Source organism: Ranitomeya imitator, chromosome 3 (genome assembly GCF_032444005.1).
Source record: "Ranitomeya imitator isolate aRanImi1 chromosome 3, aRanImi1.pri, whole genome shotgun sequence".
In the NCBI taxonomy this organism is placed as follows: Eukaryota; Metazoa; Chordata; class Amphibia; order Anura; family Dendrobatidae; genus Ranitomeya; species Ranitomeya imitator.
Genome location: NC_091284.1, coordinates 141104427 through 141118981, shown reverse-complemented (window position 1 = coordinate 141118981; position 14555 = coordinate 141104427). Strand labels below are relative to the sequence as shown.

The window sequence follows — 14555 nt, the reverse complement described above, 5'->3', positions numbered from 1 at the left end:
GGAAATAATCCTGACGTGTGCACATACCCGAAGGGTCTGGCACCTGCACTCCAAAAGCAATGGCAGATCTGTGAGGGGGCAGAGACATGCTTTTCTCATTTTGTCCGGATCCGGTGTCCAGATGAGGAGCACACCAGCAGTAACAGCCCAGCATTTCAACAAAGGATTGTGTGACCCACACCGAGATGGGCTCATACAGGAAGTGCCAGTAATGAAAATATATTGTTTTGAGAAGTTAGGGCTCAAAAAGGTAATATTTGTCTCTTCACATTATTACATAAGTAAAACAATTCCAGAAAGGTGAAATTTTGTTGTGGACACTAAGGGTTAGAAGGCTACGGTCACGCACAAGGGTTAAATGTATGTAAAACCCATCATATACCTTTGTCAAGATGCGCATCTTCAACCAGGTCATCATCAAAAATTTCTCTTCCATCTTCCACATAACCTGCCCCATCTGTGAACCAGAGTATAAGCAATGTGAAGAATAACTAAAGTTTTCAATAATACATTTTCAATAAAAGAAAAAAAAGGCTGCAGACTCACTGCAGTTCTTATGTTCTGTTTAAATTTCAACATTTTTCTCTGCCACCATATGCTTATTTCCGCTGCTCTGCCTCCCAGTGTCTCAGCTTGGCAACTTGCACACATCTACATTGTGGGAGCGCTGCCTGGAAGCCTGCCAGTATTAAACTGCTCCCCCTGCCCCAGCTTCCCATGATGCATTGTGACATCCTCGGGGCCATGCCCACTGCTCCTCTAATCCCCCGTAAGTGTTGTGCTGTTAATTCCCACCCCACCTGTGTAGAATGAGGCGGTAACACAGAGGCTTTGTGGAACTACTAATTAAAGTACCACTTTAGCAGGGTGGGGTGTTTCAGTGCTGGAGTGGTGCTTCTAATGTAAGGTCCCTGTCCCTAGCCCTATAGTTACCTGCCACCGTCTTCACCATTTTTCGGAATCATCTCATGACCCAACTTCTGAGCGGCCGGAAGTCAGCAGTAACGTCACAAGCTCTCAATGCAAGTCTATCAAAGCAAGAATGAGGCTCTCAGATTGGCACTGAAGTGACCTCTGGCTCACCCAGAAAACACTGGAGCAGCCAGCAGGTCACAAACTGCTGGAAATCAACCGGAATGGCGGCCACAGAAGGTGAAGTCAGAGGCAGGTAAGACTAGGATCAGGGACCTTAAATAAGAAGCAGCACTGAAATACAAAATAATAAAACGCTAGAGCGGTGCTTTAAATTTTTTTTTAAACAAAACACTTGCAATCTCAATATGGAATACAACTGTCAAGCCTTTTCCAGTTTGCATCCCAGGGTCTTGCGATGAACTTCACCTATAGTATGGAGAGATCTGCAAGTAAATTAATCTAATCAGGCCAAGCTGGGTGAGCATTAAGCTTCAATCAAAAGATAGCCTTCTCAATCAAGTACTATTACCAAACTAACGGACATACTGCACAATAGCAAATTGAAAGAGCTGGCTTACCATCATCCACTATCCAGTCATCATCTTGACGTTCACGGACTATCTTTGAGTAAGACTCCTCGTCCACCTCTTCATATATACTTGACATGTCTTCCACCTCACAGTAAAAAAAAAGGTAAATGTTGACCATGTGCCCAGAGAGGATTATAAATATGTGCTTTAGACTCCATTTACATAAGAATCCAAGAGATTCCAGGTGGAGTTCAGTCACATTTGATGACAAGAATTGTGCAACATCCAGCGATATTTTAGTGATCAAAATAGCAGATATCTCCCTCCCAAAAGTACTGTTTTGGAAGTCAATTTTATATTAATCTCCGACATGATAAACCTTAACTACTTCTGGACTGCCCATATAATAATAACCAGAGCGGTGGAGTAGGAGTCTGTATAAAACGGACCAACTCCTAAAACACATAAATTGGGTACAGTAGGTCAATGCAGTATGTGATATTTTTTCTAAGAATTTAGGAAAGTTATAAAATGTCCTATAAATGTCTGTTCCTGATCTAAGGATCTCTGCTTTTAGTTTAGATAAATCAGTTCTACACTACAGGTCCTTCTCAAAAAATTAGCATATAGTGTTAAATTTCATTATTTACCATAATGTAATGATTACAATTAAACTTTCATATATTATAGATTCATTATCCACCAACTGAAATTTGTCACGTCTTTTATTGTTTTAATACTGATGATTTTGGCATACAACTCCTGATAACCCAAAAAACCTGTCTCAATAAATTAGCATATCAAGAAAAGGTTCTCTAAACGACCTATTACCCTAATCTTCTGAATCAACTAATTAACTCTAAACACATGCAAAAGATACCTGAGGCTTTTATAAACTCCCTGCCTGGTTCATTACTCAAAACCCCCATCATGGGTAAGACTAGCGACCTGACAGATGTCAAGAAGGCCATCATTGACACCCTCAAGCAAGAGGGTAAGACCCAGAAAGAAATTTCTCAACAAATAGGCTGTTCCCAGAGTGCTGTATCAAGGCACCTCAATGGTAAGTCTGTTGGAAGGAAACAATGTGGCAGAAAACGCTGTACAACGAGAAGAGGAGACCGGACCCTGAGGAAGATTGTGGAGAAGGACCGATTCCAGACCTTGGGGAACCTGAGGAAGCAGTGGACTGAGTCTGGTGTGGAAACATCCAGAGCCACCGTGCACAGGCGTGTGCAGGAAATGGGCTACAGGTGCCGCATTCCCCAGGTAAAGCCACTTTTGAGCTACAGAGAAGCAGCACTGGACTGTTGCTAAGTGGTCCCAAGTACTTTTTTCTGATGAAAGCAAATTTTGCATGTCATTCGGAAATCAAGGTGCCAGAGTCTGGAGGAAGACTGGGGAGAAGGAAATGCCAAAATGCCTGAAGTCCAGTGTCAAGTACCCACAGTCAGTGATGGTGTGGGGTGCCATGTCAGCTGCTGGTGTTGGTCCACTGTGTTTCATCAAGGGCAGGGTCAATGCAGCTAGCTATCAGGAGATTTTGGAGCACTTCATGCTTCCATCGGCTGAAATGCTTTATGGAGATGAAGATTTCATTTTTCAGCACGACCTGGCACCTGCTCACAGTGCCAAAACCACTGGTAAATGGTTTACTGACCATGGTATTACTGTGCTCAATTGGCCTGCCAACTCTCCTGACCTGAACCCCATAGAGAATCTGTGGGATATTGTGAAGAGAAAGTTGAGAGACGCAAGACCCAACACTCTGGATGAGCTTAAGGCCGCTATTGAAGCATCCTGGGCCTCCATAACATCTCAGCAGTGTCACAGGCTGATTGCCTCCATGCCATGCCGCATTGAAGCAGTCATTTCTGCCAAAGGATTCCCGACCAAGTATTGAGTGCATAACTGAACATTATTATTTGATGTTTTTTTTGTTTGTTATTAAAAAACACTTTTATTTGATTGGATGGGTGAAATATGCTAATTTATTGAGACAGGTTTTTTGGGTTATCAGGAGTTGTATGCCAAAATCATCAGTATTAAAACAATAAAAGACCTGACAAATTTCAGTTGGTGGATAATGAATCTATAATATATGAAAGTTTAATTGTAATCATTACATTATGGTAAATAATGAAATTTAACACTATATGCTAATTTTTTGAGAAGGACCTGTATATACATGCTCAGTAGTGAAGCATATATGAGGGAGTCGGAATCGGGGAAATTGAGGATTCTGGAGTTTGGCTTACCAACTCCACAGCCCTGCTAACAATGTTCAGGTGGTCCACACTACATCCTGTGAACATGTTGCAGGAGTTCATGCAGCTGTGGGTGTAGGAACCTGGCTGTCAGACACAGCCAAACTCCTCAAAGAGAAGGCAGCCATGACTTATTTATCATAGTTGCCTTCCTGATCACTGTGTACACAAAAAGAAAAAAAAGACATCATGATAATTAAAGCCCATGTATTGGGAAAAAAAAATATTTAGGAAACATTATTTGAAAATACAAATGAGAACATGTAAATGAGAGCCGTTAAAATAATATAACCCAAAAATGTGCCTGGTCAGGAACTGGGGAAAATGGCTCGATCAGACAAATCTTACAAGAAAGTCCAAATATGTATTGGCTTAGGGTATTTCTCCACAATTTAAAATGTTGGTGTGAAAGATTTTTGAATAGAACAAAGATAGTTATGACATGCCCCGGGAAAATCACAACATCTAAACTAGAAGGAAATTTCATCCATAAAGCACACGTGTTCATAAGGAAGAAAGGGCACAAACTATTTCCACCAAATATGGGTCTCCTGAAACCAGAACACTGGCTGTATGCAATAATAATTTATGGAAATATGTCACCTGACAGTTTGGTGTAATAGTGCATGAACAAGAACTAAACTGCTCAACAGCTTTATGGAGCTTATATTCAGCTTACTATCTCACCTCTGACTACTGACTGCAGTGCTGATTTGGATTTTATTAAATTAAAAACTTCTCAATTAAAAAAAAAAAAAAAGAAGACGACAGAAACCTTAGTATATCTTATAATGTGTCATATACATGGCGAATGTTTGAATTTGATCTCATCTACCGCCATATTCTGTGCCATACCATTCCATAATGTGACCGACCTAACTACATAACAATTCCAGTATTATTAAAGAGCCAAGTTATACTTATTAGCACAGTTATACCAATTAAAAAGCCTCTTAAAGTGCCAAATAGAGAGCAGTCAAAAAAATTCCTCTTCTGCTGCTATATTTTCACAAAAGTAAGTTGCCATATGATCTAATTCAGCATAAACCCTTGCACACATATGGTTTTAGCAAAAATTTCTGCACATTTCAAGGCATGTCAGAGTCTTCAGAGCATGTGGCATAAAATATTTTTCATCAAGAAAACTGTGCAGGTCTTTGAACCTTACTTTTAAAAAGACCAGTTACAGCTATGTGCACACATTGCGGATTAGGCTTAGGAATTTCTGGTGCGGATTCTGTCTCTCCTGGCAGAAAACGCACCTGCGAATTTGTCACATTTTTTGTGCGCTTCCGCAGCGTTTGTGCGTTTTCGCTGCGTTTCTTACCCCTGCGGTTTTCTATAATGGAATGGGTACAAAAAAACGCTGCAGATTCACAAAAAAGAAGTGACATGCTACTTCTTTTAAACTGCAGCGTTTCCGCAGCGGATTTTCCGCAAAGTGTGCACAGCATTTTTTTTCTCATTGATTTACATTGTACTGTAAATCAATTGCGGATCTGCAGGATTTCTGCACCGCAAAAAACGCTGCGGATCCGCAGAGAATCCGCAACGTGTGCACATACCCTATTTCTTTGTCTAGAAAAATTTCCTCAAGGTGCCATTGTCCTTTCCAAGCACCAAAATGTCTATTTGCTAACAGACAAAATAACTAAGTGCAGGCACTGGGCCATAGCTGGTCAATCACACACACAACAGAATGGCCAGCTCTTGTTCAGCCATCTCTCCTTACTCCCTCTCACACGTGAATTTGGCTTGGCGGACTGTGTAATGTACGGGAGCCTTAACACAAAACATTGATGTCATCTCTGAAGCCAGCCAGCCATGTCGTACTTTGATTTTCCAGGGAACAGCGTCAAGCATTTCTAAATGTTCCTGGTTTATTCTAATAGGGCTCTCTATTCTGGGTCTGGCTTATACAATCAGAAATCTATGGATTGCTTCTGCTGCCTTGTCATCAATGACAACTCTGACACCAGCACAATGAAGTCAGAAATAGTCCACAATTACACCAGCTTACCTCATATTTCACTTTTTCACCACACTTTGCTTTTCTCAGTTTTTCTAAGGCTTCCTTACGACCCTTTTTTTCAGTCTTTTCTCGACGAGAACGGGATGCTGCAAAACTGCCAGAGTCCGCCATATCTTGACAAAAAATGATAAGAAATAGAATTATATAGTTATAACAGGCACAGACCCAACACTGGCAATGACCCAACACTGGCACAGCCTGTCAGTTATCAAGTATGTAATACTATTATAAAGTGCAATGATCTAGGGATAGATGTACTTGATAATGGTCTAAGTGTGTGACTACCAAGGTGGATTTGATTTAAATCTAACTGATTTAAATCACGATTTAAATCACTAGTCAGTAAGGCTTGATTTAAATCAAAGTTTCTACCTAACTGAATTTGACTCCGCAGAGGTCCCAGCCTCTTCTTCATGGCAAAAATGTTACAACATGAACATAGTTGAGAAACCGACCTTAATCCTATTGTTCTACAAACCTATGAATACAGAATCAACCCCTTCAGTGCCAAGTCCAAGAAGTTAGACAATATGTTTCTGATTGTTTGGAGTGGAATAGATCTGCACAACACAAGAATGTGAATCTAAGTGTGAGGAGGAGGAAGGGCAAGCAGACAAGAAAATGAAAGTGAAACGTTGAGCACAATACTGCAGCATAGCCACAGACAGACATGTCTGGATCTGTTTGTGTGTACGATCTGAGGTTTATTACATTCTTTCCTTATAATGGCAGCAGGCCGTAAAAGAGACCCAGTTTGGGAATATTTTAATGAAGCTCCTTCGCCTATCGGTAAGGCAGGCATGCGTGCAAAATGCAAACGATGCAACAAAGAGATGCAAGGCCTGGTGGCACGAATGAGGCAACATCATGAGAAGTGCGGTGATGAAGATGAGTCATCTTCATTCCACTCCAAACAATCAGAAACATATTGTCTAACTTCTTGGACTTGGCACTGAAGGGGTTGATTCTGTATTCATAGGTTTGTAGAACAATAGGATTAAGGTCTTTTTCTCAACTCTGTTCATGTTGTAACATTTTTGCCGTGAAGAAGAGGCTGGGACCTGTGCGGAGTCAAATTCAGTTTTGAGAACTGCGTAAGTAAAGCGAGCGTCTGTGATAATATAGGAGAGAAACTGCCCACTAATCCTACAGAAACCTCTGGAAGAGCATGGCATTGTGAATGTTACACATATACAGCCTTTATTCTACTGAGTTAAACAACTCAGCTTTATCTCATGATGGAAGAACCTTTGGATGGTAAAATATTTTCCTCAAAAAGCAGTTTATTGAAAAAAAATCCGATTTAAATAAAAAAAATCCAATTTTTTTGATTTTTTTTTAAAAAACATTGATTTTTATCCACCCTGGTGACTACTGTGTCCCAATTTTACCAACAGAAACTGAATCCCGAGGTGGATGACCGAGAACGTCCATACGTGCGTTTTTGCAGCTGCGTTTTTCCTGCCAAAGGATGCAGAAATGGTGCATAAATTTCTGCATCCATTTACTCAACGTGTGCACGTAGCCTTAGGCCAGGCGAATGGTCTGTATACAGACTGCAATGCCAGGACCGATCATGTGCCTCCCAAACCTAAGCTACAGCCTTATAAGTGTGTAAATTCAGGTTGGGAGACAAATGTCCAGTCAGGACATCTGTATACAGATCTTGAAACACACATCTGAGCCCAGCCTAACAAAATATTAAAATGGTAATCAGAGATTCATTTTATGTACAGCAATTTTATCATGAAGCTTCATACAATATGTACAGCACCTGACCACAGTTATTACGGTAGTTCTTAATGCTCTCTTCAAATAATACTGACCGACTGATTTTTTTTTTTCATAAAGTATTATTGTTTAAACGTTCCAAGTTTTTAAACAAATATAATAAACTAGATGGTGGCCCGATTCTAACGCATCGGGTATTCTAGAATACGCATGTCCACGTAGTATATTGCCCAGCCACGTAGTATATTGCCCAGCCACGTAGTATATTGCCCAGCCACGTAGTATAGAGACTTAAAAAAACAAATAAACATATACTCACCTTCCAAAGGCCCGTTGGAAGTCCTGCTATACTCGCCCTCCGCCGCCTTTCCCGCTCCTCTGGACGCTCCCGGGACCGCGCCATTACAAGCGCCAGGTTCCGCTCCCAGGGCTGGTGTGAGCAGGACCTATGATGACGTCGCGGTCACATGACCGTGACGTCACGGCAGGTCCTTGTCGCACACCAGCCCTGGGAGCGGAACCTGGCGCTTGCAATGGCGCGGTCCCGGGAGCGTCCAGAGGAGCGGGAAAGGCGGCGGAGGGTGAGTATAGCAGGTTTTTTGGGTTTTTTTTATTATTTTTAACATGACATATTTTTACTATTGATGCTGCAAAGGCAACATCAATAGTGAATAGTTGGGGACACACAGGGTTAATAGCAGCGGTAACGGAGCGCGTTACACCGCGGGCCGTTACCGCTGCCATTAACCCTGTGTGAGCGGTGAGCGGAGGGGATTATGGAGTGGGCGCCAGGCAGTGAGTGCAGGGGAATAGGGGAGGGACTAATCGGACTGTGCCCGTCGCTGATTGGTCGCGGCAGCCATGACAGGCATAACCATGACAGAAGGACAGACAGACAGACGGAAGTGACCCTTAGACAATTATGTATATAGATAATCAAAACCATGCTGAATAAAGAAGCTACATAGAAGAGAATGGGGAAAGAGGAGGAAAGACAAGAACACAAACAATTGTCACCTTACCGACAGAGTGAAAACATTTCTCTTTGGATGTCATTCCAATCTATACATTTCTATTGCACATATGGGTCCTATGCATAGGAGTTCTCTTGATTAAATCAAGCCTAATCTGTGTCATTAATTGCCTAGATGCTAGCCCTGACTAGTCATCTAATTAAGCCTATAGTTCGAAATTATGAATGGTACCTCCTATATACCCCTTTTTCCATCTTTAGAAACCACTTTATTTTATTAATGTACCGGTATTCCTTTTTTGTGGAGCTCTTAGCATCCAACCAATGTTGTGCCATTAGTTTTCTAGTCAAGTACAGCATACACATAGCTACTTTACCCAGCTCATTTGTCTGAATGTCTTCCACATATCCCAGTACAGACTAGAGGGGTTGTTTGCAAAACTACCGTACCTTGAAGACTTGTCTAATCAACCCTATTACTTTCTTCCAATATTTCTCCAGTTCATGGCATTACCACATCATCTGCAGTAGGGATGCAGCATCTGAATCACATCTAGGGCATCATGCGTCCGCTTTATCCTCAATCTTAAACGGAACCTAGCACTGGCACTAACACTGTTAACCTGCAGATATGGTGGTCAGTCTGCAGGTTAACAGCAGTCAAATGCAGTGGGGAGAAAATTATCTTTATTCACCATTCAGTCATAGGGGATGGGGAGGCTCTGGTTCGGTCAAAGCTCTGAGTATATAGAGCGGCCAATCTAACTGCACCCCCAGCCCTGGCTGACAATGGCTCTACATTGGGGTTCAGCTGTCAGTCAGGGCCGGGAGCATGACCTCAGAGCGGTCACCGAACCAGCGCCGCCTCCGCCCCTATGACTGAATACCGAATGCTGGTGGGGAGAATAAAGATCATTTTCTCCCCGCTGCATTCGGCTATGTGCAGGCGCCGGACAGCATAATAACACTGTTAACCTGCAGATTATCCTCATATCTGCATTTTAACAGCGTTATTCCTGGTGACAGGTTCCCTTTAAATAAAAACACAAGCGATCTATACACATAATGTATCAGGGGAACAAAAGGAGGAATAGGAGTAGCAGGTGAAATATGGTAAAATAGGTATACACTTTATTAAGCACCATATAAAAATACAAATGAAATAACAAAACACCAAGACAATACAAAGAAAATCAGGGTCACCCGACAGGGGTAAAGTGTCAAATGTTCCCAGGTATATCAAGTGATCAATATAGGAGAACCATCATGTTCTCCTCCCAAAAAGGCATGCAACAGCCAGTGACACAACAGATAATAATACCGGGAGGCAGAGCTGACCAGCGGTGTGGAAGGGTGACCGTGAACCGGACGATAGAGCTCTGTACCTCTGTCAGGTGACCCTGATTTTCCTTGTAATGTCTTTGTGTTTTATTATTTTATTTGTATTTTTATGTGGTGCTTAATAAAATGTATACCTATTTTACCATATTTCACCAGGTACTCCCATTCCTCCTTTTGTTCCCATCATTCTAGGAGTTGGTGTTGTTCTCTTGAGGGTGGGCCATGATTTTTGTCGCCACCCTGGCATGGAGCAAGCAGCTGGGACTCCTGCCACCACATAATGTATCAGGTAGTCTATGCGCTTTATTTAGAGATAACTGGGGAAAACTTTCCAATATCTCTATCCTCTGTCCTTCCATTGGCCCAGTCTCAGCTTCCCACCTCTCCTTACTATGTACTGGATATGTAATTAGCGTAAATGTTAACAAGGACCTATATAATAAAAATATTACTCCAGTTGTCATTTTAACTGTATAACAGTATTTTGTTCATATATTTTCATGCCAGTATTCAGTAAATTAGCAATAAAAACTAACTAGAGGTATTTGTAAACGTCCTTTGAGCTAATATCAAAATCCCCTTGGGTGGGAGAGCCTGCCAATGCAAGAGCCTATTTCAGCTGGATGTGACCCCAGGACACACAGCTGAAATCCAATACGGTGGAGCGACCCACCAGCTCCCTGCACCACAATACACACCGCTGGCTGCTAACGTCGGTGTGCCCATCATGGGTGGAGCATGGCAGTGACATCATATAGAAGAGGGTGCTGTGCGTCATGGGACTGGGGAAAGGTAAGAAGAATTGTATTTTGGGGGGGGGGTTAAATGTGTTAGAGAAAAGTGACAGAACGGGAGACAAAATTACTGGAAGGGGCCCAGAATGGGGAACATTATACCAGGAAGGGGCCAAGGATGGTGGACATTATTACAGACTAGTGAAGAGTGAATGTGCTCGGATAAGGTGTTATCCGAACATGCATGAGTGTTATCAGGGTATCTTGGACGAGCTGGGATAATATGTTCGAGTCCCTGAGGATGCATGTTTTGAGGTTGCCTAACATGCAACCGCAGGGACTCAAATATACTATCCGCACACGTCCAAGATACTCGGATAGCACTAGAGCATGTTCAGAGAACACATTATCAGAGCAAGTTCGCTCATCACTATTATTCCAGACCATACATCTGACCAACATCCAGGTGGGGCCAATCGGACTCTAGTTATGCCAATAAGCACAAACACCCTGTAGTGGAGGCACAGCCACCACTGTCCCTGAGCACTGGACAGATGAGCCACCAGGCCTGCCCCTCTCCCTGTCAGGGGACTGTGACATGCAGCAGATTAATTGGTTACTGGTTGTCCACCACTCAGACAAACCCTTCTTAACCCTTGTTTCCCCCCAGTGAAATCATAACACTATACTCCCTTCCAGTTGCAGCGCTGTTCCAGTGGTGTTGACACCGGTTCTCCCGAGACTTGGGTGATATTGTTACATCACATGATCCCTGCGGCCAATCCGCACTGGCTTCACTCTCTTCCAGACAAATCAAGACATCCAGACGGGGCAGCCGTAGCTCTCACATGCTCCGGATGTCAATTATGTCCACAGGAGAGTGAAATCAGCACTGAACGGCCGCAGGGATCGTGTGATGCAACAATATCCGTCCCCCAGCACCTCCTCCCTCCCCACTCATCTCAGCTGAAGACTTCGCCTCATTTTTCAAGCAGAAAATTGAGAACATCAGAGACAATTTTAGTAAACAACCCCCAGAACCCTTCCTCCCAACTACCCAGCCCTCCACCTCCAAAACCAACTTCTCCACCATTACAGAAGACGGACTCTCCACTCTACTCTCAAGATCGCATCTCACCACCTGTGCACTTGACCCACTCCCATCCCACTTCATCCCAAACCTCACCACAGTCTTCATCCCAACCCTAACCCATCTCTTTAACCTATCACTAACAACTGGCATTTTCCCCTCAAGCTTTAAACATGCCACAATCACACCTATCCTCAAAAAGCCCTCTCTTGACCCATCCTCTGTATCTAGCTATCGCCCTATATCACTTCTCCCCTATGCCTCAAAACTACTGGAACAACATGTCCATATTGAACTGTCCTCCCATCTATCTTCCTGCTCCTTCTTCGACCGCTTTCAATCAGGCTTCCGGTCACACCACTCCACTGAAACTGCCCTAACTAAGGTCACCAATGACCTATTAACCGCCAAGAGCAAGCGACACTACTCTGTCCTCCTCCTCCTGGACCTGTCCTCTGCCTTTGACACAGTGGACCATTCCCTGCTGCTGCAGACCCTCTCATCCCTTGGCATCACAGACTTGGCCCTATCCTGGATCTTGTCATACCTAACTGACCGGACATTCAGCGTCTCCCACTCACACACCACCTCCTCACCTCGCCCCCTATCTGTCGGAGTCCCGCAAGGTTCAGTTCTAGGACCCCTGCTCTTCTCCATCTACACCTTTGGCCTGGGACAGCTCATAGAATCTCACGGCTTTCAGTATCATCTCTATGCTGACGACACACAGATCTACATCTCTGGACCAGATATCACCTCCCTACTAACCAGAATCCCTCAATGTCTGTCTGCTATTTCATCCTTCTTCTCCACTAGATTTCTAAAACTTAACATGGACAAAACAGAATTCATCATCTTTCCCCCATCTCACGCGATCTCCCCAACGAACCTATCCATTACAGTAAACGGCTGCCCACTCTCCCCAGTCCCACAAGCCCGCTGTCTTGGGGTAATCCTTGACACTGATCTCTCCTTTAAACCACATATCCAAACCCTTTCCACTTCCTGCCGCCTCCAACTCAAAAATATTTCACGGATCCGCACATTCCTAAACCAAGAATCTGCAAAAACCCTAGTCCATGCCCTCATCATCTCTCGCCTTGACTACTGTAACCTCCTGCTCTGTGGCCTCCCCTCTAACACTCTTGCACCCCTCCAATCTATTCTAAACTCTGCTGCCCGACTAATCCACCTGTCCCCCCGCTATTCCCCCGCTATTCCCCGGCCTCTCCCCTCTGTCAATCCCTGCACTGGCTCCCCATCACCCAGAGACTCCAGTACAAAAGCCTAACCATGACATATAAAGCCATCCACAACCTGTCTCCTCCATACATCTGTGACCTCGTCTCCCGGTACTTTCCTGCACGCAACCTCCGATCCTCACAAGATCTCCTTCTCTACTCCCCTATTATCTCCTCTTCCCACAATCGCATACAAGATTTCTCTCGTGCATCCCCCCTACTCTGGAATGCTCTACCACAACATATCAGACTCTCGCCTACCATCGAAACCTTCAAAAAGAACCTGAAGACCCACCTCTTCCGACAAGCCTACAACCTGCAGTAACCACCGATTGACCAAACCGCTGCACGGCCAGCTCTACCCTCACCTACTGTATCCTCACCCATCCCTTGTAGATTGTGAGCCCTCGCGGGCAGGGTCCTCTCTCCTCCTGTACCAGTTGTGACTTGTATTTTTCAAGATTATTGTACTTGTTTTATTATGTATACCCCTCCTCACATGTAAAGCGCCATGGAATAAATGGCGCTATAATAATAAATAATAATAATAATAATAATAATATCACCGGGAGAGCCAGTGCCAACACTGGAACAGCGCTGTAACCGGAGGGAAGTATAATGGGATGTGTCCACGATAAGGAACTGCTGTGCGTTTGACGCTGCGCACATCTGCAGCATCAAACCCACAGCGTCCAGATGTTACAGCTATGTGGATGGAATTTCAAGAAATCATTTGTCCACTATGCGTCCACAGAAGCCTGCGGATCACCCACAGAGACGGACATGCGGCGCGTCCTTCCAGACTGCAGCATGTCAACTTCTCTTGCAGAGAAGTTACATCAATAGACTGTATTGGACGCGGTGAATCCGCACGGGTCACTGACCACAGAGGATTCAATGGACTGTAGCGCTTTGGATGCAGAGCATGTGCTGTGTCCAGACCGCTGCTAGTTCCTGATGGTGGGCCCCGGCCTAACTGTTATTACTCACTGGGGGTCACAGGGACTCAGCAGGGTCTGAGCAGTGGAGACCCCCATCATGTGCTCTGGTGGAGGAGTCTCCTGACAGTCACTACATTAACATGCCGGGTCTGGGCCCACACCACAGCCTGAACAGTGCCGTTTATTGCATCCAGTCATATACTAAGTCATCACCATAAGACATGCTGGGACTAGTAGTGCTGCAGTGTTATGGCACAGGACTGGCGCACACGAGTCTCAGCCGAATGGCCGTCCTGAGGGTCCAACCGTGCTACGTCCCCGCCTCCTCCCCGTTACCGTGCTGCTGGCCGTCTCCTCGGGACACCGGGGCCATGCTTCCTGTACTGCGCTAATGACGGGAGCTACAATCCTGGCGCCAAAACCCGGACAGGACACAGAACTCTGCAATCGTACTGGCGCGACATGGACAACCAATCCGGAGGGAGCAGGAACACGTGCGAACCAATCAGAGAGCAACACTGTTCCACACAGCTCCCTTCTTGCGCGCTCGCTCCCGCAGCAGAGGGGCTCGTTCTCGCCGAGCTGTCCTCTGTATCATCGCGCATGCGCGGGTTAGAAGTCTGGAGTCCCGGTAGAGGTGAGGCGGAGAGGCAGTGCTGTCACTGAGTAGCGTCCTGCAGTCTGGGCTCAGTATGGCAGTGTCTCCAGGGACAGTCACACACAGCAGACATGTTCTTCCCAGTCATCTTTAGGGAGTTTG

At 44.5% G+C, this 14555-nt stretch overlaps 1 protein-coding gene across 3 annotated transcripts in view; it reads right to left on the bottom strand.

Annotated features, from left to right (window-relative positions):
* The window catches only part of POLA1 (DNA polymerase alpha 1, catalytic subunit), a 557049-nt gene extending 542694 nt beyond the window's left edge, over positions 1-14355 (bottom strand). For 2 of the 3 annotated variants that reach the window (XM_069761540.1, XM_069761541.1), the window contains exons 1-4: positions 14132-14266; positions 5733-5857; positions 1494-1590; positions 383-457 (exon numbers count right to left, since the gene is read on the bottom strand). In XM_069761540.1, coding sequence (XP_069617641.1) covers positions 383-457; positions 1494-1590; positions 5733-5857; positions 14132-14168 — 334 coding nt within the window. In that variant the 5' untranslated portion in view covers positions 14169-14266. Of the gene's footprint in view, positions 1-382; positions 458-1493; positions 1591-5732; positions 5858-14131 lie in introns of all 3 variants that reach the window. The other variant, XM_069761539.1, reaches the window with a different exon arrangement.
* Positions 14356-14555: the final 200 nt, after the last annotated feature.